At 37.7% G+C, this 21,818-nt stretch overlaps 1 protein-coding gene across 11 annotated transcripts in view; it reads left to right on the forward strand.

Moving 5' to 3' along the window:
- The first annotated feature begins 7,228 nt into the window (after positions 1-7,228).
- The window catches only part of otofa (otoferlin a), a 116,941-nt gene continuing 102,351 nt past the window's right edge, over positions 7,229-21,818 (forward strand). For 4 of the 11 annotated variants that reach the window (XM_047388524.1, XM_047388527.1, XM_047388528.1 and 1 more), the window contains exons 1-2: positions 7,230-7,692; positions 21,051-21,109. In XM_047388524.1, the coding sequence (XP_047244480.1) occupies positions 7,611-7,692; positions 21,051-21,109 (141 nt within the window). In that variant the 5' untranslated portion in view covers positions 7,230-7,610. Of the gene's footprint in view, positions 7,693-21,050; positions 21,110-21,818 lie in introns of all 11 variants that reach the window. The other 7 variants (XM_047388532.1, XM_047388534.1, XM_047388529.1 and 4 more) reach the window with 5 other exon arrangements.

The following is a 21,818-nucleotide window of genomic DNA, read 5'->3' on the forward strand; positions in this document are numbered from 1 at the left end:
AGAGCAAACTAATTTGCACAGACGTTCAGAAAGTTCTTGAGCCTTTTGTGATTCAAATGGAATAAATGTGACGAGGAAAGAGAAAAAAAACCAACCCCAAAAACAATAAAAAAAGACACTATAAGGTATGTTTTACTTAGATAATAAACAATAACCTTGACTGTTAGTATCCATGTCTATGCAATCTTACAGGTGCTGTATATTGTTTACTTTTAGTCTAAGAATGAAGCCAGCATTAGTTAATAGTTAGAAAATGTCTCCCTCTTCAGGAAGCAATATTAATTCACCCATTTTTAAACATCTGGTGCAAGCAGAGTCCGGAAAAACAGCATTTTTAACATTTGCGGACTTGACTTGCACTTGACGCCCCATTTCCCTTTTTTATATTTGGCTGCATTTTATAATGGATTTCAATATCATAATCAATTGATATTATTTCAGACCAGAGAGTTCCCACTATAAAACACCCACATCAAGCTCCATAGTCTCACCTCTCATCTCACCAAACGTCATAACTTCATTAAGCATTTAAAAGAATCATGGTGTGAAGATAGGAGCACTGGAGAGAGCAAGACTGCAGTTTCAGGACAACTGCAGCCACAAGATGGCGCTACAAGCTTTTTTTAGCTTATGCAGAACTGGTGCAACAAACCAAGCCTAGATTTTAAGTTGTGTGGCGTCTACTGAGCAGGGTCGGTGCCCCTCGAGTAAATGTGCTATCATCTTTGCTGTTCCCCACCTCTTTAGCAGATCATGACTACAATTAAAGGCATGTCATTTATTTAAACACTACAATGACAATGCTGTTTGAATTAAAGGGGGAAATGAGGATGATTACTGGGGTCTGCTTAATTCAATTCAGTTTTATATATATAGCGCCAATTCACAACACATGTTGTCTCAAGGCACTTCACAACAGTCAGGTACATACATTCCAGTTAATCCTAACCATTGAACAGTGCAGTCAAAGTTAGTTATTTATTCAAATTGGATAAAAAGTTTTTCTATCTAAGGAAACCCAGCAGATTGCATCTAGTCAGTGACTTGCAGCATTCCCTCCTCCTGGATGAGCATGTAGAGACAGTGGACAGTCACTGGCGTTGACTTTGCAGCAATCCCTCATACTGAGCATGCATGTAGCGACAGTGGAAAGGAAAAACTCTCTTTTAACAGGAAGAAACCTCCAGCAGAACCAGGCTCAGTGTGAGGGGCCATCTGCCACGACCGACTGGGGGTTTGAGAGAACAGAGCAGAGACACAAAAAGAACAAAGAAGCACTGATCCAGGAGTACTTTCTATGGGAAGGAAAAGTAAATGTTAATGGATATAGCTCCTTTAGTCGTTTCACTTAGAAAGAAAGAACAGATAAACTCTGAGCCAGTTTTCAAGGTTAGAGTCTGAAAAAGAGCACATAGAGTTAGTCACAGTAAAAGCTCAGTCAATCGCCATGTCTAGGAGAGAGAAAAGGTTAAACACTAAAAGACAGGGCCATGTGGATTATCTGTAGAGGGTGAGTATTAAGTTGTTGCCAGTAGAAGCTCGGACGATTCCTCTCTCCAGAAAGGTGTCACAGGTAGACACAGAGCCAGGCCAGGTGTAGCTTCTAGGAAGAGAAAAGAGAGAGAACAAGGTTAAAAACTGAAATAACAGCAAATAATGCAAAATTGGAGAGTAGTGTGAGAATGTAGCGAAGAGGGTGAAAGTGGTCGTTATGTCTTCCAGCAGCCTAAGCCTATAGCAGCATAACTACAGATAGTTTCAGTTCAGATTGTTTAGTTAAACGGCGCTTATTTACAACAATGTCGTCTCAAGGCACCTCACAAAGGGTCCCACTGGTGGTCATTGTTATACTAAAAACCACAAGGATTGGGATACCTCTCTCTGTCAGACTGATTATAACCATTGGAAAAGAGAAGGGGTCATACAGGTAGCAGAAATGGAGGGTGTGTTTGCACCTCAACCATAACTGAGCCGCTTTAGGCTAAACCTGACGCCCCCTTACTCCAACCAACAGGGAGGGAGGAAGGCTGCCTGATAATTTGACCTATTGGAAGCATATATATAGTAAAGAGAATTGGCCCAAGTACTGAACCCTGTGGTACTCCACAATTAACCCTGGAGTTTAAAGATGATTTATCATTTACATGAACAAACTGGAATCTGTCTGATAAATAAGATTTAAACCAGCCTAGCGCTGTTCTCCTGATCCCTACAGCATATTCCAGCCTTTTTAAGAGAATATTATGTTCGACTGTATCAAATGCAGCACTGAGATCTAAAAGGACATGTACAGACACAAGTCCATTGTCTGAGGGCATAAGAATATCATTAGTGACTTTCAGCAGAGCTGTTTCAGTGCTATGATGAGCTCTGAAACCTGACTGAAACTCTTCAAACAGATCATTGCTGTGTAAATGCTCACACATTTGATTAGCAACTATTTTCTCAAGAGTTTTAGATAAGAATGGAAGATTGGATATAGGTCTGTAATTTTTCAAGTCATCTCGATCAAGCGAAGGTTTCCTAAGTAAAGGTTTAAATACAGCTAACTTAAAAGCCTGTGGTAGTCATGGTATGACATCCTTGGACTTGGTTTGTGTTTTTGTATTAACCGTTCTTAGGTCTATCGTGTCCTTTATTGTTAATTAGTTCCACCTGTCCCTTATGCCTCCATGTCTCCTTGCCACACCTGTTCTTAGTTTCTGTGATTACCTGCCTTTGTTTTCTCCCTGTATATTAGTTGGTCTGTGTTCTTTGTTCCCCGCTGGTTCCTCCGTCACTATTTCTCGTTCACTACCCCTGTTTATGCTCAGTTTTGCTACGTTATAGAACTATGTATGCATGTAAGTTTTTGGCTCGACTCATGTTTGTACATGCTGTGATTATGTTACGTTTTGGAGACCTTTAATTAAAGAAAAGTCTTCCTCTCATCATGCGGCTGCCAAGCTCTTATCTGCACTTTGGTCCGATCCAAACCCAGAACGTGATAGGTACATATCCATTTACTAAGGATAGATTAATCATATCTAAAATGGGGCTGGTAATCAGAGGGAACACTTCCTTAAATAATTTGGTTGGGATTGGGTCTAACATACAAGTTGAAGGTTTAGATGAAGCTAATATTTCTGATAACTCAGGAAGCTTCACAGGATCAAAACAGTCCAAACACAAATCAGGTTCTGCAGTTATTTCCAATGTTGTCTCACTTGCTGAGGATGAAGTAATCATCTTCGGGAGTATGTCAAAGATTTTATTTTTAATAGAATCAATTTTATTTAAGAAGAATCACATAAAGTCATGACTGCTGAGAGCTAAGGGAATGGATGGCTCAACAGAGCTAAATGCTTAGCATTTATTAAGATAGTGTGGAGAGAATTACTTACCGCTGAATACAGCTAAAACAAAACAGATGGTGGTGGATTGCAGGTGGAAAAAAAAATCAGCTCCAACTCCAGTCTATGTCAGTGGTTGTGATGTAGAGATCCTAAAGCCCAACAAGTACCAGTGTTATGATTAAAGCCAAGTTTGATTGGTCCACAAACACCAAGGCTTTATTACCTTAGGAGGCTCGGGTCCTATAACATCTGTAAGAAAATGTAGACATTGTTTAACCATTCAGGAGATTTGGAATGTAGAGGTGCAGGCATCAAGGCTGACAACATCAAGAGACATGCCAGACAAAGGAGTCTGGCATTGACACAAAGCTGGCCAGGCTGGAAGAGGTGGTTGAGGTCTGCCAGTTAACAAAGCAGTTCAAACTTTGTGAAAACAACTCCCATTTTTTCCAGGAAATACTTAATAAACAGAAAAATCCACAGAAGGTTGATTTAGCCATACCCTTTCAAAAAAAATACAGAGGTCATTCCTGCCAGCTGCAGTTAGACTCTGCAAACTCCTCCGTTTTTAGGTCCAGGCTCACAGACATGAATCTAACCTGATCGCTGTATGTTGTAACGATCTATTTTGAACATGTTGTTTGAAGGCATTCTTGTATAGCATTTTACCATTTCTAACTGTTTCAATTATTGTATGATATGCTTTCAAATTAATTGATCTCACATGTGCTTTTTGCATGAAAATGCTTTTTTTTACTTTGTTGCCATGTCTTGTTTTGTTTTTTAAATTTTTATGTGACTGGCTATTTTTATCTTAATTTCCCTTATTCCTTTATAAATTCTGTTCTATTTTTTTTTCTATAACATGTGTGTGTTCACTTGTTTGGAGGTAGTTTCTCTTTCTATCAAACATCTCCCTCTGTGGGCTAAACTCCTTTAAAGAATAGTTAAAAAAAAAACTCTTAGCTTGTTCAAACTATTATCTGAGAATTTAGGATATAAAGGTACACTCTATTGCCAAAAGTATTGAGACAAACCACCCAATTAATGAATTCTGGTGTTCTCCTCCATGGCTGCTGTATAAAGTTTGGTGTGGAAAAACTTGACTGGTCTGCACAGAGTCCTGACTTCAACCGTCTTGAACACCTTTGGGATGAATTAGAGTGGAGGCTGCAGTTCTGGTTTTCTCATCTAACTATGAACACACTCCTAAACCTTTAAAAATGTTTACAGAATAGTTAAAGTTGCTATTGCTGATAACGGTGGGTCCATCAACAAACTGGACCTCATAGATTAAGACTAGGATGTCATCAAAATTCATGTACATATAAAAGGATACAGACAAATACTTTTGGCAATATACATTGTAAATAAAGTAGGTAAGGAATTTAATTACAGCTATCACAACAAATTGCTCACAAATTTGGTATGGGGAAGGCCATCTGAACTTTAATCTTCACATATTTATATGTAATAAAGTTTTCATGTTGTTTGTTAGGGTCTGATTTGAATGCCAAAGCTTTGGAGGTCTTGATAAAAAAAAAAAAAAAAAACAAAGTCTGTTTTATTGTGACATTGCATTGTGGATGGATTTTAGAAGTTCTTTGTCCTAATTTCTGTTCTCAGTTCTACAATGCAACATGAAAACTGAATCCTAACATATGCATCTAAAACCCATATAGATTTATTTAAAATGCATATTTTTTGAGGTTACGTGAATTATGGGATATTTATTGTAATTATGTTTGTGCAGTTGATGTTGCCGACAGATAGGAAGAATTGTTCACATAGAAAAACAAGAAAATGATGACTTCTGTTTGCAGGACGTTACTTCTTATTACCTGATCTCTGATTTTTTTCCGCACCAGTGTACAGCCACACAGACAAATTCCACTGCAGCTCACCAAAATAATACATGAGTCAGCACAGAAACGTAATGCATTTTTAAACTGAACCCTCTCAATGAAGCAGGTGGTTGTCTTGCAGTCTCTCTGCAAAGCAGCAAAAAATGCCAAGTCCCTGTCACAGTTTCACACAAACGGACCGAGTGTAGAAAGCTGCATTCCTCCAGAAGTCATGCTTCAGTCAGCTCGATTCTCAGGCTGCAAAGTGCTTTGGTTTGTTAAACACATGTCTGAGGTTGTTTGTGACATGTCCACCTGATTAACCCGAATGAGGAGGCAAAATTCTGATGACATAAGTCATCTCCACTGATTTATAAGGTGACTGTCTCTAAGGTTTACACAGGTAGGTGTAAAAGCCAAGTGAATGCTGTAGTTCTATCAACGTTTTTTTATCAATGTTTTTCTTTTTTATTTTGTTTGTCGATTTTATATCATTTGTGTCTCTGGAAAATATCTCGTTAATATCTTTTCCATTTGGGAACACATACTTTTTGCTTGTTTTTAGAGAGAGAGTAAATAAAGAAAGCCTTTTCTGTTAATGTTTCTCCTGTTGGTATATCCCAGTTCCCCCAATTATAAAATGTTTGTAGATTATTATTAACAACACGGAGGACTGCCATTAACGTTTTTTGTTTTTTTTATGACCGGGGACAATGATCATTTAGTTATCCAGAAAAAAAATATCCTAATTCTAACTAATAAATATAAAAGATACGATAAAACAGTCTAATTGCAAAAAACAAAACACAACTGTACAGCTGCATCGAAACTGCTGCATATTATTTGGAAATCAAGGTCTTAAAGTTTGCAGGGACATTAGAGAGGTACAGAATCCAATTGGCTTGAGGTCCAGTGTGATTTAAGGAGCTCTGCTGGTGTTGGTCCTGTCAGCACAGCCGTCTACCAGAATGTTTTAGATCCATTCAAGCTTCGCTCTTCTGACAAGCTTTAAGGAGATGCATATTTCAGGCAGGACTTGGCAGCTGCCCATGCTGCCAAAGGTACCAATACCTGTTCCAATGATTATGTTATCACTGTGCTTGATTGGCTGGCAAACACCTGATCTAAACCCCTTTGAGACTCTATGGAGTATTGTGAGGAAAAAGATGAGCTAACCTGCATTGTTAGGTCTGGACACCAGACCTAACAATGCAGGTTAGCCACTATTGAAGCAACCTGAGCTTTCTTAACACCTCAGCAGAGTCACAAGCTGTTTGACTTCACCAACTGATGCATTCATTTAATGGAATTCACTATTACATTTTTTGGAGAAGCTGAATTTTGTGTTTTTATAAGCTGCAATCCATAACCATCAAAATAACAGAAACAATCACCTAAAATATATCACTCTATGTAAACCACGTGATTTTTTAGGACATAATCTCACAGATTAAATAATAAATCCCTCTGATTCAGGGGGTTGGTTGTTTTTTCACCTTTTGCAACATCTAGTCACGCTGTTCACCAACCTTCAGCTTCATCCAGGTGTTTTAACCTGTAGTTCTGAAGACATTTGAACCATCTATCAGTCTGCTGGTTTTTTCATCTGATTTAATTTCATCTGACATATTTTGGCTCCAGTCAGTCTCCAGTCAGAACACAGCTGCCCATTAGCCAAAATGAGACCTTGTTCATCTGACCCCTGATATTCTCCTAACTCACTTATAGACACATACATGGGGCAAACAGAGTTGCCTGGCAACTGTAATGTCAAGGAACATATATTGAATCCTGCAGTGTGTGAATGATCCACGGTAACGGATAAAACACAGTGCTAATGATTTTAACAGCCACCAAACCTATTGATAGTCCTCTGTTGTGGGACGAAGATGCAAAGAGACATCCTTGTTCCCCTCAAAAAAACTTAGATTTAAGGTACTGTGTGGACTATGCCAAGTTTTGGTAAATAAGACGTTGAGTCGAAAAATAGCCCATTATGTATTTATAGTCATTTAAAACAAAGAGCTTCAGCTCTTTTCCTCCGGATTCATTGCTCTTATTTTAACCTTGTAATTAGAGCATCAGCGTCCTTCCCACTGGAGGTGAAGCCCATCCCCGCCCCTCCTGAGCAGCCACCAGCGTAAAATCCAGCGCCAGCTCGCAAATGAGCGACAGACCCGGCAGCCAGGGAGCATGCACGGAGTTTGGAGAAAATGTTAACAGGGGCCTGTGATTGATCCAGTTTTATCTTCTTACTTTGTCTTAGATGACATGTTTTAAATGTCCACGGTGCGGCAGAGGGAAATGTTTTTGGGGCAGAGCGCATCCAGAGACAAACGGAGGCTCCCATTAAATCAGTGATTGCACCAAATCGGTTCAAGTTTTAACTGCGCGGAGTAGAAATTTACTCCCCCCCGGTCAAAGCGCACTGATGATGTCTCTAGTGGTTCACCTGAAGACGGTAGCTCACCTTCGAGGGAAAGGTGACAGGATCGCGAAAGTTACATTCAGAGGTAGGAACATCTTAAATTGAATGTATGTAGCTATGTTGAAGCCCGCGTGTTTACTAGCTGGTGCGGGTCTGGTACATAGTGTAATGGGTCACAATAAGTGAAACTTGTTTATTTTTTAGTGGTGATGAGATTCTTAAGGTACCCCAGACTCTCAATTCATTCTGCTTGAAGCTTTTCACATTTTGTATTTTACTGAAATTCTTTATGATAGACCTACACAAAGTAAAAAATAAATGGTTATTAAAAAACTATTTTACAAAAAAAGAAATCAGAAAACTTTGTTGCAGTCAGCCCACCTGAGTCAATGTGTAGTGTTGTTGTCCTGGAGGAGAGTTAATCTTCCCCAGCCTCTAACATGTTATCCTTTAGGTTTTCCTTGTTTTTTGCTTGTCCATATTCTAACCAGCTCTGACCATTTTCCCTGTTACTGCTGAATAAAATCTTTCCCTCAGCATGATGCTGCTACTACTTTGCTTCACTGTGCAGACAGTGTGTCCAGAGCGATGTACAGTGTTAGCCTTCTGCCACACATAACGTCTTGCATGAAGGGAAAAACGTTTTGTTTTGGCAGCATAACCAGAGCATAACAAGAGCACCTTCTTCTACATGTTTGCTCTTTTCCTCTCATGGCTTATGGCAAACTGCAAGTGGGACTTTCTTGGGTTTCCTAGTGGCAGTGTCTTTCTAATTTACCATCTACAAATTTGCTAATGAAGGTGATTCTGATGGTAACTTGATTTTACTCTGGAGTATTAAAGGGGATGAAAAACATAGGCACACTATGCTTTCTAAAATTTAACTTGTAAACCATTTGAAACTCATGAATCATTTCCTTCCACCTTACAGATATGTCTGATTTTGTGTTGGTCAACCACATTAAATTCCAATAAAATACATAGAAGTTTATAGTTATAACTAGACAAAATACAAATGGATTATGAAAGCTTTTGCAAGGTGTTATATTCTGTTGTCAGTACAGCAAAAATATATTTAAGATGAAATCTATCTTATTACAAATGACATGCATTTTGTGAAAATATTTGGAAATATATTGTGAAACCAAAGAAAACTTTGCCGTATGTTGTACTTAATAAGAAAAGGAAGATAAACAAAGGAAAATCAATCTGTGAATTTATTCACTCTTCACTGTGTTTTGTGTATTTGGGAGATAAGGAGACTGAAACAGTAGGTGTGCATCTTTCACCACCTTTGACAGTGATCAGTGCTCTCTGACAGGCACTCAGTGCCTCCTCAACTCTGATTTTAAAATCCCGGTGTCATCATTTTGACTGTGGTGAATGCTACAAAACCCACATCCAGTTCATATTCTTTTTTCTGGTCTGTTTGTAGATCCATGTGTGTGTGCCGTGGAGAAAACACATGCCTCTCAGTGTTAGACTCTTTGGTGCAGTGATTTCGCCTGGGTACGGATATTACATGAACCGTGTCATCCTTGTCAGAAATTAGATGTTTTTTTCTCCATGGTGCAACTGTCAGCTTAGTAGCTTCAGTTTATCTCTTCATTATTTCAAACAACGTCAGCAATGTTTTGTGTGTTTGTAGGAGTCTTAGTATTATACAGGTTATTTCCTTCCTTTTTCGAAACATAAAAATGGTTCACTGTGAGAAGGTGAAGTGCCTTAAATATTTAGATTCTTGAAATTTTTTATATTTTCCTCACATTACAACTACAAACTTCAATGTATTTGTTAGGATTTTATTTTACCAACACAAGTAGCATATAATTGTATGCATGTCTTTGGACTGTGGGAGGAAGCCAGAGTACCCAGAGAGAACCCACGCATACACAGGGAGAACATGCAAACTCCATGCAGATAAACCCCTGGCCGGGAGTTGAACCCAGGACCTTCTTGCTGCAAGGCAACAGTGCTACCAACTGTGTCACTGTATATTATTGTAAAGTGGTAGAAAAATGGTTATATGTTTTTTTTTTATGTTTTACAAATAGAGTACCTGCAAAGTCTTGCCTGCATTTTTATCTAGTCATCTTTACTCTGAAAACCCAAAATAAAATGCCTTCAGAAGACCTCTAATTGGTAAATAGACCATTTGTGTATAATTTAATTTCAGTTTAAAGTTTAAATACAGCTGTTCTGTAAATGTTTCTAAAGAATTGTTTATGAACAAACAACATCCTGAAGACCAAGTAACACAGCAGCCTGGTCAGTGATAAAGTTGTGGAGAAGCTAAAATCACAATATCCCAAGCTTTGCCTATTTCATGGAACATTATTTAATTCATCATCTGAAAATGTAAACCTATGGGTATGGCTGTCCACATAAACTGAGATGCAGTGTAAGGAAATCAATAATCAGAAAATCAGGTGTCTGTGGTAACTCTGGAGGACAAATCTGGCCTTTAAGAGTGACAAGAAGAAAGCCACTAGAAGCTTTATTTATACTTTGCGATGAGTTATGTATGTAGAAGACACAGTAAACATGTAGAACAAGATGCTTTAGTCAGAGGGGGCCAAATCTAAACGTTTTGCCCTACATGCAAAGCGCTGTGAGTGGCAGAAGACAAATGCTACACATCACCATGAACGCACACCACTCTCAACATCAACATCAACCGCTTTGGGGTCTCTGGGGACTTGATAAAGCGCTATACAAGTGTATATACCATTTAAATCATAACATTTCTATAAATACTTTTGCAAGACTCCGAAAGGAAATGTTATGACTGAAGACAATGTTTAAATTTAGGTTTGCATACATAATTATAAAATTTGGGTAAGATGATGAAATATAAAGAAGACTCTACATTTATTTAGTACAAAAGTAATATCCAAACAATAACCTTTATAAAGAAAAGGGCAAATAATTTCATTAATCTAATAGGTTACAAAGACCACACAAACTAACTTTTTTTATATAAAAACAGGAGCTATGACATTTCCAGACTTGGTTCAATTTAAAACAAGCACAAATAATATTTAAAGTGAGAAATAATTCACTTTCTAAAAAAATAATGAAATTATTTGTAAAGGGGAAGGCAGGATATAATTTAGGAGGGAAACTGAATTTGAAAATCCATGGTGTTAGAACAACCTCAACAAGTATGTGCATTTTAATAGCGGGGGTTAAACTATGGAACAGTTTACCAGAAGAATAAAAACAAAGTAAAGATATAAGCCGGTTCAAGAGAAAATAAAAGTGCAAATTCTAGATTCACATAAGGATGAAGAGGAGCAGTTTAAAGTGGAAGGGTAAAGGAAAAATATAAATGAGTCATTTCCTTAATTTTGTTTTGCTGTTTGGTATTTGGATAAACTTAATCTAGAGATTTTCTTATTGATAAAAATTGCGTTTGTGAAGGGGAGAGTGTTGTCCTGTTTTTATTGTGTTTTTTGCTTTCTTTCAATGAAGAATAATGTGTAAAGTAAGGTACATATGAAAGCAAGGGGGTAGGGTCACATAAATTCATACTTCTACCTACCTCCTTTTAAAACAAATGGTCATGTAAACATTTAGCATGGTGTATGAACGTGAATGTGAATTAGTTTGAAATAAACAAATAAACAAACAAGACATTTAATCCCTTACATTAATTATTCATTTATTAGATGACAATGTATCTTGGATTTTAGGATTGTGGTTGGTCTGATTACCATCCCTGCATATTTGGTTAATCTTGGTTTTATTACTGTTGTGTTTGTTCAGTTAGCTTTACCCTCCTCTCTGTCTTTGTGTATTTTGGTCCTCTTTACTTCTGGCTTTTTTTGTTTGGAAGGAATTTGACTTTGGTTTCCAGTGCTCACATCATAGCAACATTAACTATAAATATGTCAAGTTTAGAGCAAATAAAAATAGGGATAAAGGAGCAGTATGTACGTGTGTGAATCTACAATTCTTTTTATATAAAGAAAAAAAAAGGGAGGTGTGATAGTGCAATGTGCTTATTTGTTTCCAGCAGAGTAGCTGACTACTCTGGCTGTGAGGTGTTTATTGTGATGATCAGAGAGAAAGCCTGGGGCAAGAAATGGTCTCTGTGATCGTTGGTTTTTGCACATATCACACTGTAGCGCCGACCCGAAGGTAAAAATCTAAACAGTCGTGTCCAGGATGTGTGGGGTTGGCAGATATGTTAGTTGCCCTTTTCCCGACCCTAGACCTGTACAAGTCCTGGATGGAGCGAAGGTCAGCCCTCTTTTCTGCAGATCTAATTGTTTGTTGCAGTTTGGACCTGTCCTGTTTAGTGAATGAGCCAATGCTGCAGGAGAAGATGCTCCCCAGCCTCACACGCTGCTGATCAGTCAGGAAGGTGGTGATCTATTGACAGGAGGGGCAGACACTGTGAGGTGGGTGAGCTTCTGGTGGGGGATGTCTGGGTTGATGGTGTTGAAGGTTGAGCTGAAGTCTTGGGGACCGCAATGATGGTGGAGCAAAGAAGGAGGGAACGTCACATAGCTCCAGTGACTTGTTGAATACATGAGTAAAGAAGGGGCCATTTGCTCATCGCAGACTTTCAGGCAGGGTTTTTCTCTTCCTAGATACTACACCTGGCATGGCTCTTTGGTTAGCTGATAAAACCTTCCTGAAGGGGGGCATCGACTAAGTTGCTGATGCCAACAAGTTAATGTTCTCCTACACATGATACACTTGACCATGTCTTTCAGTGTTTAATCCTGTCTCTGTCCTAGACATAGCTATTGGCTGAGCTTTTACAGTGACTAAATGTATGTGCTCTTTTTCATACTCTAGACTTGAAAACTGGCTCAAAGCTTATCTGCCTTACTGTTTTTCTCTCCTAGATTAATACCCTGAATGAGCTACTACCGACTTTGCGCTTTACTTTTTTCACATAGAAAGTACCCCTAGATTAATGATTCTGTGCTCTTTTTGTGTGTATGCTGTTTTCTCTCAAACCCCCAGTTGGTCATGGCAGATGGCCACTCACACGGAGGTTGGTTCTGCCTGAGGTTTCTTCCTGTTAAAGGGAAACCTTTAATAGGAACCACTATTGCTACATGCTTGTCCAGGAGAAGTGAATACTGCAAGTCACTGACTTGCAATCTGCTAAGTTTCCCAAGATAGAAAACTTGTTAACCAATATGAATATTAAAATGAATACATTGTTTGATAACTAGGATTAATTGAAATGTATGTTTCTTGACTTAAAATCTGTATGATTTCCACTGAATTGACCTTGTAAAGTGCCTTATAAGGACATGTTGTGAATTGCCACTATATAAATAAACTGAATTGATTGTGGAGTTGTTAGCAGGGGTGGAAGTAATCCATTTGTGTGGAAGTGAGGTGTGAATGGCTGCTTTTCAAATCTACAGAAGAAGCTGTTGAGGTTGTTAGCCAGTCAGGAGGTCATTAAAGAATGAAAAACTTTTCAAACTCCTCCATACTGTTGTTAGGTTGTTAGATAAGAAACTGCTTTTTAGCTTTTTGCTGTAGCTTCTTTCAGCAGCCCTGATCTCATTTGTCAGTTTGCATCTCTCCTGCTTATACAGAGGATAGTCTTCAGTGCTGAAAACCTCTTATTTGGTCCAACGCAGCTTCCTCAGATGTGAATAAATGTTTTTTTTTCTTGTTGCATGAAACATCTTGTTCTCCACACACATATCCTCACAAAAACTGATGTATGCTGTCACAGTGTCAGTGAATTGTTTAGATCAGAGGCATAAGCTTCAAAAACACTCAAATCACTGCAGTCAAAGCAGACCTGCAACACCTGCTTTGACTCATCAGTCCACTTCCAAACATTTCCTGCCAAAGGTTTGAAATTTTTATTTCGATTTTTTTATACGTCCTGTCGCTGCATTTCAAGCATACCATATGGAGCAGATGGTTGCCTACACGTGCCAGGCCAGGGCAGTTTTGCTCCACAAAAAAGTTATCTCAAGACAGTGTCCTAACTGCATGATTAACCTTATTATTCCGGATTCAATCCAGCATCAGAGTAGGCACGCCACATTGATGTTATAGTTACTTGTGTTTGTATGACCTTTTGAGTAACTGTGTGTTGGTTTTTAATTTCTGCTCATAGGTTGGAATGAGATGAAACAGATAGTGGTCAGAGTCCCAAGTCCCAATAAAGCCCAAGATGCATCTTTTAAAGCTGGGTAGCAGCATTCTAATGTGTTTTTATCCCTGGTGGGACACTGAAGGAGCATTTCATTCGTTTTGTTCATCAGGGAGTGGACATTTTCCAGGTGGATAGATGGGAGCGGAGTATGTAGTCTCTGTTGGTAGACTTTGACAATCTTTCCTGCCCGTTTACCTCCTCTGTCCCACAAAGAGCCACACTTCCAACCGGGATCTCAGAAAAACCAGAGAAAAACTGCCCAGAGACGACTGCGTCAGACCTAGGAGTTGCTCTCTGGTAAAATTGACTGCAGTATAGCAGCAGGGTACAGTACTACTCATCTGTTATTCATTTGTCCCAATACATGTTTCTTCTGTTTGTAGCCAGGTCAGTGCCTTTGTCTTTAGCAGGTTTGTCCACTTGCATGGGCATTTCTGTTTGCGTTGACAGAAGGTCTAATGAATGAGTTATTTGCACGTTTTTTCTCAGTAGAGCATAACAAAACACAGTGGAACCTCAAAATATGTATTGATCTGAAAGGTCTTTTTTCAAAATGTGAGCAGAGAATGCATGAACTTGAATTTTCTCCCACATACAAATTTGCAGGATGGCTGTTGCTAGCGTGCAAACAAGCCCACTCCACTTTCCACACAGGCTTTGTTTTGCCAGTAGGCTTCACTTGTTGCTGCTACATTGCATCACTTGTTTCTCCCTCTTGTTAAGTTTTCAATACTTCTTCTGTGGCTGGTAGGTTAGCAGCAAAGAAGCCTGTGGCATAGAGGCTCACTTCCGGAGCTATCCAAGTGGCGACATTACCCAAAAAAAGCTGCTGTGTCATGCAGCATATCTTTGGTAACTGAAGTAACAATGTCATACAGCGAATAAAGAGCAAGGACAAGTGTCAGTAGTGTCATTTGTAGTTCCAAGCCTGCAAATGGATAGCATTGCCCTGCTATAAAAAGGATTTAGTGGTTACTAGTGGTGTGCCTGCACCGTGGTGCAGTTGTGAGCACTGCTTCCTTGTGGCAATAAAATCCTAGGTTCAAATCCTGGCCTGGGGACTTTCTGCTTGCATGTTCTTTCCATGAATCTCAGGGTGCTCCAACTTCCCAACATTTCAAGAACATGTTAGGTTCATTTTGTCAAGACTTGAACAACGGACAAACCCAGAATGCAGACTAGCAGGCAGCATGACAGTAGGTGAAAAACAATTTAATAAAAAACAAAAACTCACTCACAGATGGTGACCGCAAAAACAGACATGGGCAGGTTGGCAAGACAGGCATGGCATCATCAAAAACAAGACTTGAGCATGATTTTAAAATATGTTTCCGCGACGACTAACTGAACAAGGTGTGTTTAAATGGAGCATGGTAAAGGTGGAATACAAAACTGATTAACATGGTGCAGGTGAACCGAATAAACTTAATTGACAGAACAAAACGTGACTGGAGCAAAACATGGCTTGAACAGAACGCAAATCCAAGGAAACAAACTAATAGAAATATAACTAGAAAAACATGAAACGAAAGCATAACCAGATCCAAAAACTTAACTTGACCGCACATGAACTAGAAGACAAAAACTAATGACTAGGAAAATAATAAACAGAGACACGATTAAAGACTGGAGCAGTGAAAAACATAAGGAAAAAACCAGAAACCAAAAACCAAATAACCCCAAATCATAACACATTTGTTACTCTAAATTCCGTGTGTGCATGATTGATTGCTCTGCTTGTCCCTGAATGGCAACCTTATTTAGTAAATAGAAATAAGGTTGGTAATCTCAACTGACCTAAACCACCAGAGGTTTAGTCTAATTAAATGTCAGACAGTGAGAACTAAAAAGGTCCTTGCACAGATTAGATAGAAAGTTTAATTTCAGCTGTATAGTTATTGGAATACAGTGTGACAATGTTTTTGTTCAGTATGTGTTGGTGTCAATCTCTTTTACAACTGAGGGATTTTTTTGAGTCATGCCTTTCTCTGAAACCTGTCAGTGGAGTTTCCTTAGCACATTCAGCTCTGTAATCTTCCTGTCTGGACAGGAAGGCGTCTGTCAAGAAGAAAACTCTCAACTTCTTTGTGTTTCAGAGTGGTGACAGGGATTGAACTGTATAAGAGCCTTTGAAGTGTAAAAGAAATTGCCAGAAAAAAGCCCCAAAGATAAACACAATCTTCATAAGGTAAAAACCCAGTCTTGCATCTTTATTCGGCAACCTTATAAATAAAATATTGGACCTAATCACTGCTCTGGCCTCCTTAGAAAGCCACAACATTTAATGCCGCAACTATATTTATGATGTGGTGGGAAGACCTCTCTTAAGGTCACTCCATCATGTCTTCATATGGTTAAGGTATAGAGTCAGTTTGATGGAGGGATTTTCTTCTGACTTTTGATGCCGTTCAGAAATGTACGTCAACGTTAAGAATAATTAACAAGTAGAAACAAATTAGCTTTATCTAAGCCAGATTTCAAGTTGTGCCAATAAGTCAAGAAATTCAATACAGGCCTATATAAGACCTCTACATATGCATTTATCGATTACTTTTCGGAGAACAACACAAGATTCAGCTCTAACTTTGTAGCTGTTTTAGCTCACAGCGTTTTTGAATATGGAGTTGATTCGGCTACTACTTGTTAATAGAAAAGAAAGAATGAGCTAGGAGTTTAACCTCTGACAGCTGCACTGAGGATTGACAGTCTTGGTATATGGTGCACCTGTTCTATCCACTGTGTAATGTGATGGCCAGCTGCTGCCTATCTTAAGGGGACAAGTTGCCACAGAATTACAATTTACATCTCCGGTCCTACAGGTTATAGATGTTTTCTTGCTTCAGCGCACCTTAAATTGAATAAACGGTTCCTTAACAGGCCTCTGGAAAACTTAATGGCAAGCTCAGGAATTCATTCAACCATTTGAAATAGCTGTGTTGGAGCAGGGATACACCTTAAAGTTGTACAACTGCTCCCAAGGAACAGAATTACGGACTTTAGAACCATTGGAGTATTTTCAACGTGTCTCCAGATCCTGTTACTGTATGTCTGAGATTATGTGAAGATATTTCTTTACCTAACAAGTTTTTTTTATTTTTAAAAAAGATGTTTATACTTTTTTCAACAATGTTAGACCACGTTTGTTCTGTAACTCTTTAATTAAATCATTGTTTTATCATGCCTAGTCAAATGTTCTGTCATCTGAGTCATGACAACTACAACAGGCCTATATTGAAGGGAACCAGACTTTTGCTTTGTTTTCTGAATTTAATTTGACACCCATCCAGGAGTCTTTGTCAGTCCTGTAGGTCAACTACAAGCCTCCAGAACTGACAAACAATCCTGGATAGGTGTCAGATCAAATTCAGCAAACAGCGAAAGTTGATCTCAACATTTTGTAATGTTAGATTTATTTTACACCTTAACAAAATTAATGGATGATTGGATGTACAAAGATGCTTGATGTCCCCACGTACACCTATTTATGGCATGGTTGTAATATTAGTTTTGGGGTTTTCATGATACATTTGAACCGTTGTTTTTCTAGAGACAAGTTTATTAAAGTTCAAAAACAACCATTGAGTGCTTAAGCTTAAATTGAAAGTGTATTGTCTTTAATTCAAATTAGTTTGCTCAAATATATACATACTTTTTATTTTTTCACCAGAGTTGAGGTCTTGGCCATTCCAGGAGCTAAATGTTAGCCTACTTTATCAATTCAAAGGCCAGTTTTATTTGTGTTTGGGAACAAGAACCAGAATAGCAAATTAAAACACATTGAGGGAAAAATATCACATCAGACCAATAAAAAACAACATTCTTATTACAGAAATGCAGGCTTAATGAAAATTACATTTATTACCTGCGTAAAGGTTATTTTAAAAAGCTACTTTTATTCTAACAAATGAGAGTCATCATATAATGTAATTTACTGAGATATACTTGTATTTTTGTATATTTATTGTGTAAATGCAAAGTTTTCTTTCTGCTGTTGTTGAACCCACACATTAAATGTATCATGGAAAAAAATCTAGATTATAAACTGCCTCTGGTGTTCTTTCTCCAGAGCCTGGCTGATTATTTTTGAAAGTAGATATAAAACAAAATGAGGTCGCCTTATAGATGGGACAAGAAAAGTTAATTGATTTCCTGACAAGTTTTTAATGAATTTTCACTGTTATCTGTTGCTCTGGGCTTTTTAAAAGTACAGTGCTCTTGTACTCGTTCATTGGTTGGTACCACAGCCTGCAAAGCCTTTATTTAAGTGTAATATTAGGTGGAATAGTTAATAAGAAAATATAGAAAAGTCTTGTTGCCTGGAGATATTTGATAATTTTCAGCATTGCTCATGCCTTGCATTTATCAAGTCTTGTCTTAACATTCACCAAACAGAAGAAATTTTTTTTTTTTTTTGCATTTTAGTCTTTTAATCACATTTCCACTATGTAGCAATCTTTTGTAATTCTCTTATGCCTGTATGGACATTCGGTTTATACTAGAGGCACTTTTTTTGGAATCGAAACCACTTTCAGTTAGTCTGTAATAAAACAGAACATGAACCAAAGACAAGAAATACAGCACATCTGTGCACTGCAACAATTTTCCTTTCTTCCTTGTTTAATTTCTCTCTAACTGCATGAAATAAAATATGTAGGTCTTCATTATAGGACAGTTTCCTCTCACTCTTTGGTCAGTGCCACCAACCTGGGCTGATCAGCAGAAAGTTTTATTTAGTTTAGTTTGGAGGACCTTACATAAGCCTCACATAATCAATTTTTTCTGAACCCACATCTCTCGTTGGATGAAATCACTCCTGTGAGAGGCCAGTGTTATCAATAATGTAGGAGGAGTGTTGTCTCTTCTCCTACTTTGACTCTGAAGCGCTATTTACTTGACTGCTTCAAAGGGACGTGGGTTTGCATGAGGTGGCACAGAATCTCAGAGAGATGTGACAAAGACGGCAACATTTGGAGGAAAAATGAAAAGCAGCTTGTTTTGATAAAAAGATAAAGTTAAAACAGGCTCAATATGTTTTTATAGATGTTCCCCGTGTGTGTGTCTTTATTTGCTCCTATCCCCTGAAATGTGTTTGCTTTATAAACGAATGAAAAGACATTGTCAAGCCTTATTATTCATATAATTATCAGAACTTGGCAGCATCCAGGTTTTCTTTTCTAAAGTATTAATACAGTCAAAATGACAAGGCTTCATTAATTTTTCTGTGTGTTCAGGTTTGTATGACTGTCCACATGCGCCCACATTAAGCCTTATTTATTCAAAGCAAATAAACTCAACAAAGCAGAGTGAGACAATTCATAAGTGCCACTAACTAGCCAGGTGAGCACATGCTGCAGCATGCATAAGGGAGTTAGGTAGCTGTGCAATAGGCTTATAAAAACTTAAGCAACAGAACATTGGGCTATTTAAAGAGACTAAATGCGTCTTCCAATTTACCTTCTCTGTGTTGCAAAGTTAACATACAATTTTCTATGTGTCTTTCTCAGCTTTTCAAGGATTTCTTGTCATTTTTGTGAGGTACTTAAGTAATTAAATCATCCCTTTGCTGGTGTAATCACATACATAAGCATATTTTAGATGGCAACAGGACTATTTTACATTTTCACAAATTTCTCAGTGACTTAATTTATCTGAGAGCTAAGATTAAGTTCAGCCAACACTGACTAATTTAAATGAACTGACTTAAATATCTAAAATCGCAACCGCAACAGGAAGTAGTTGAGGGTCTTACATTTTTTCAAAAAACTACAAAAAGTTATTAAACATTTGCAGATGTATTTTTAATCTATTCCTTTTATGGATACATTTTCCATTCAGCATCTGTCACTAACTTACATTTATGAAAGGCAAAAACTCATAGAAAGGATACATAGCAGATTGAGACTACATTTTTAAATGTAGGAACTTTAAAACACAAGCATGTTGCATAATTTAGAAAATCCTGAATTTATTTAACTACACCATAAGCTAAAAAAATCTCAGCTCATGTACAAAAAAAAAACCTATTATGTATGTGCTTGGATTTTAGAAATCCAAGAATGTAAAACACAGAAAACTATTATAAGTGGCCAGTCATTAATTTGAGAACATTTATTCAGTGGGAAAAATAATAGCATGTAAGAAATTGTAGTAAAAAATCCAACTAGGTAGCAATTGCTCCTGGAAGAGAAATAGGTCTGCAGCATCAAAGATCTACCACCATAAGCAGCACTGGGTTTGAGGTTCTTTTCCCCTAATTCATCATTTCATGTCAGACAGTCTTGGACTGTTTCTTGATAAACAAGTTCAATCTTAATTTTATGGATCCAGTTAAAGCTCTAGAGTTTAAGAAATAGTACATGTTTATGTGATTTGAGGACAGAAAGGTCCTCTCTAAATATCATGTAATCATGATTATGGAGATGTGATTATATTTAGGTGTTACCTTTTACTGCAACAAGTTTTGCCCTGTGTAAAGATCACAGTATGTATCTGCAAAAGTGCTTAAAAAGCAAAAACAAAAAACAAAATAGATTTTGCTCCCAAAAGTCATATATTTTAATTACTTGAACTGTCCGAAATGTTGTTCTCTGGGGTTATAACTATAAATTTCAATCAAGCCAAAAAAATATATATGATGTTAATTACCTTTCTGCTGAAAGCAGATAAAAAGCAATACCAAACAAATGCTGAGAAAGTTTTAAATATTTGGATGGCAGCAGTGTGGCAACAGTAGTGTTATCTGTCCTGAATTATAAACAGCCCCCATTCAGGCAGCACTGGGTATTAAAATAAGGGAAAGGGGACTCTAATTAGTCAGTCTTCTGCTGAGTAGTGGGAAGGGGTGAGTAAATCTATAGTCTTGGCCAAGTGGATTCAGACTCCGGCTAGGTCTTCCAAAAGTTGAATTTTCTTCATGTGAAATCATTCTTTTACTGATTTGGATGTGTTTGGACTTATCGTGAGAACAAAGTAAACCTCTTCCTTATTTTCAGATTTCTTGCAGATGGCTGAAGGCTTTGGGTCAAACTTGACTGTATTTCAATTACCATGGCAAAAACCCCAGTTACATCTGAAGAAGAAACCCTATGTTTCACTGCAAAAAATGTGTTGATTAGGAGATGTGCAGTGGTGTTCTGTTAAAACATGAATCTGGATCGCCTTGTAATGCAAGCGTATGGAATACTCAGACTGACTCTGCTGTTTTTGGTCCTGTGGACATCTCCCCATGCTGCCCATTCAATCTCAGCTATCATGATGCCAACTGCCTTTTAATCTCTGAATCCTTTTCCATCTTTCAGGTCTGCCCCTCTGCAGCCGCGTAGCAGAGAACTGTGAGGAGGTGGCTCACTTTAATGAGGTTGGTATCTTTATTTCACTCTGCAGTTATCCGAAAACATGCAAATTTCTCGCATCAAAAGCTTTCTTAATATACAGAACAAGGGAGGCTTAGTGATTAGGTTTACTTAGAATTTATTTTGGGAAGCATAATAAGCCTTTTTAGAAAACAAGTATTGTAACAGAACCACATAAATTCTTTTGAGTTGGACCGGTTGATACAAGAGCTTGATTCAAACATAGCTTTTGCTTTTAAGTTTTAATACCTGGTGCTTACAAATATTTTTCCTTTTGATAAAAACAAGGAAAAATGATTGCATGGAGTGAGTTTGAAGATTTAATCTCAGGACTAAGGTCTGTTTCACGTAACAAGGAAACAGTCAGTTACTGTTGACTGTTTTCTGAGAAGAAAATCACCTTATCTGGCCTTTCCACAGGCTGCAAGTGAATTTTGAGCCAACAGCAGGAAGTGTAAAGAGATTAATAAGAAACCTTTTTTTTTCCCAACTACACAAATAGTCACAGTTTTGTGAACTTAACAAAATGTTTTTTATGAAAAAAAATCTATCTTTTAGAATAATCTTGCTAAAAACAAGCTAACTATATGATGTAAAACTGTGTTTATATATTCTATCTTGGCCTTTGAACCCATGAAGCATAGCATTGCATATATACAGGGGATGGACAACGAAACTGAAACACCTGGTTTTAGACCACAATAATTTATTAGT

Source organism: Girardinichthys multiradiatus, chromosome 15 (assembly GCF_021462225.1).
Source record: "Girardinichthys multiradiatus isolate DD_20200921_A chromosome 15, DD_fGirMul_XY1, whole genome shotgun sequence".
NCBI lineage: Eukaryota > Metazoa > Chordata > Actinopteri > Cyprinodontiformes > Goodeidae > Girardinichthys > Girardinichthys multiradiatus.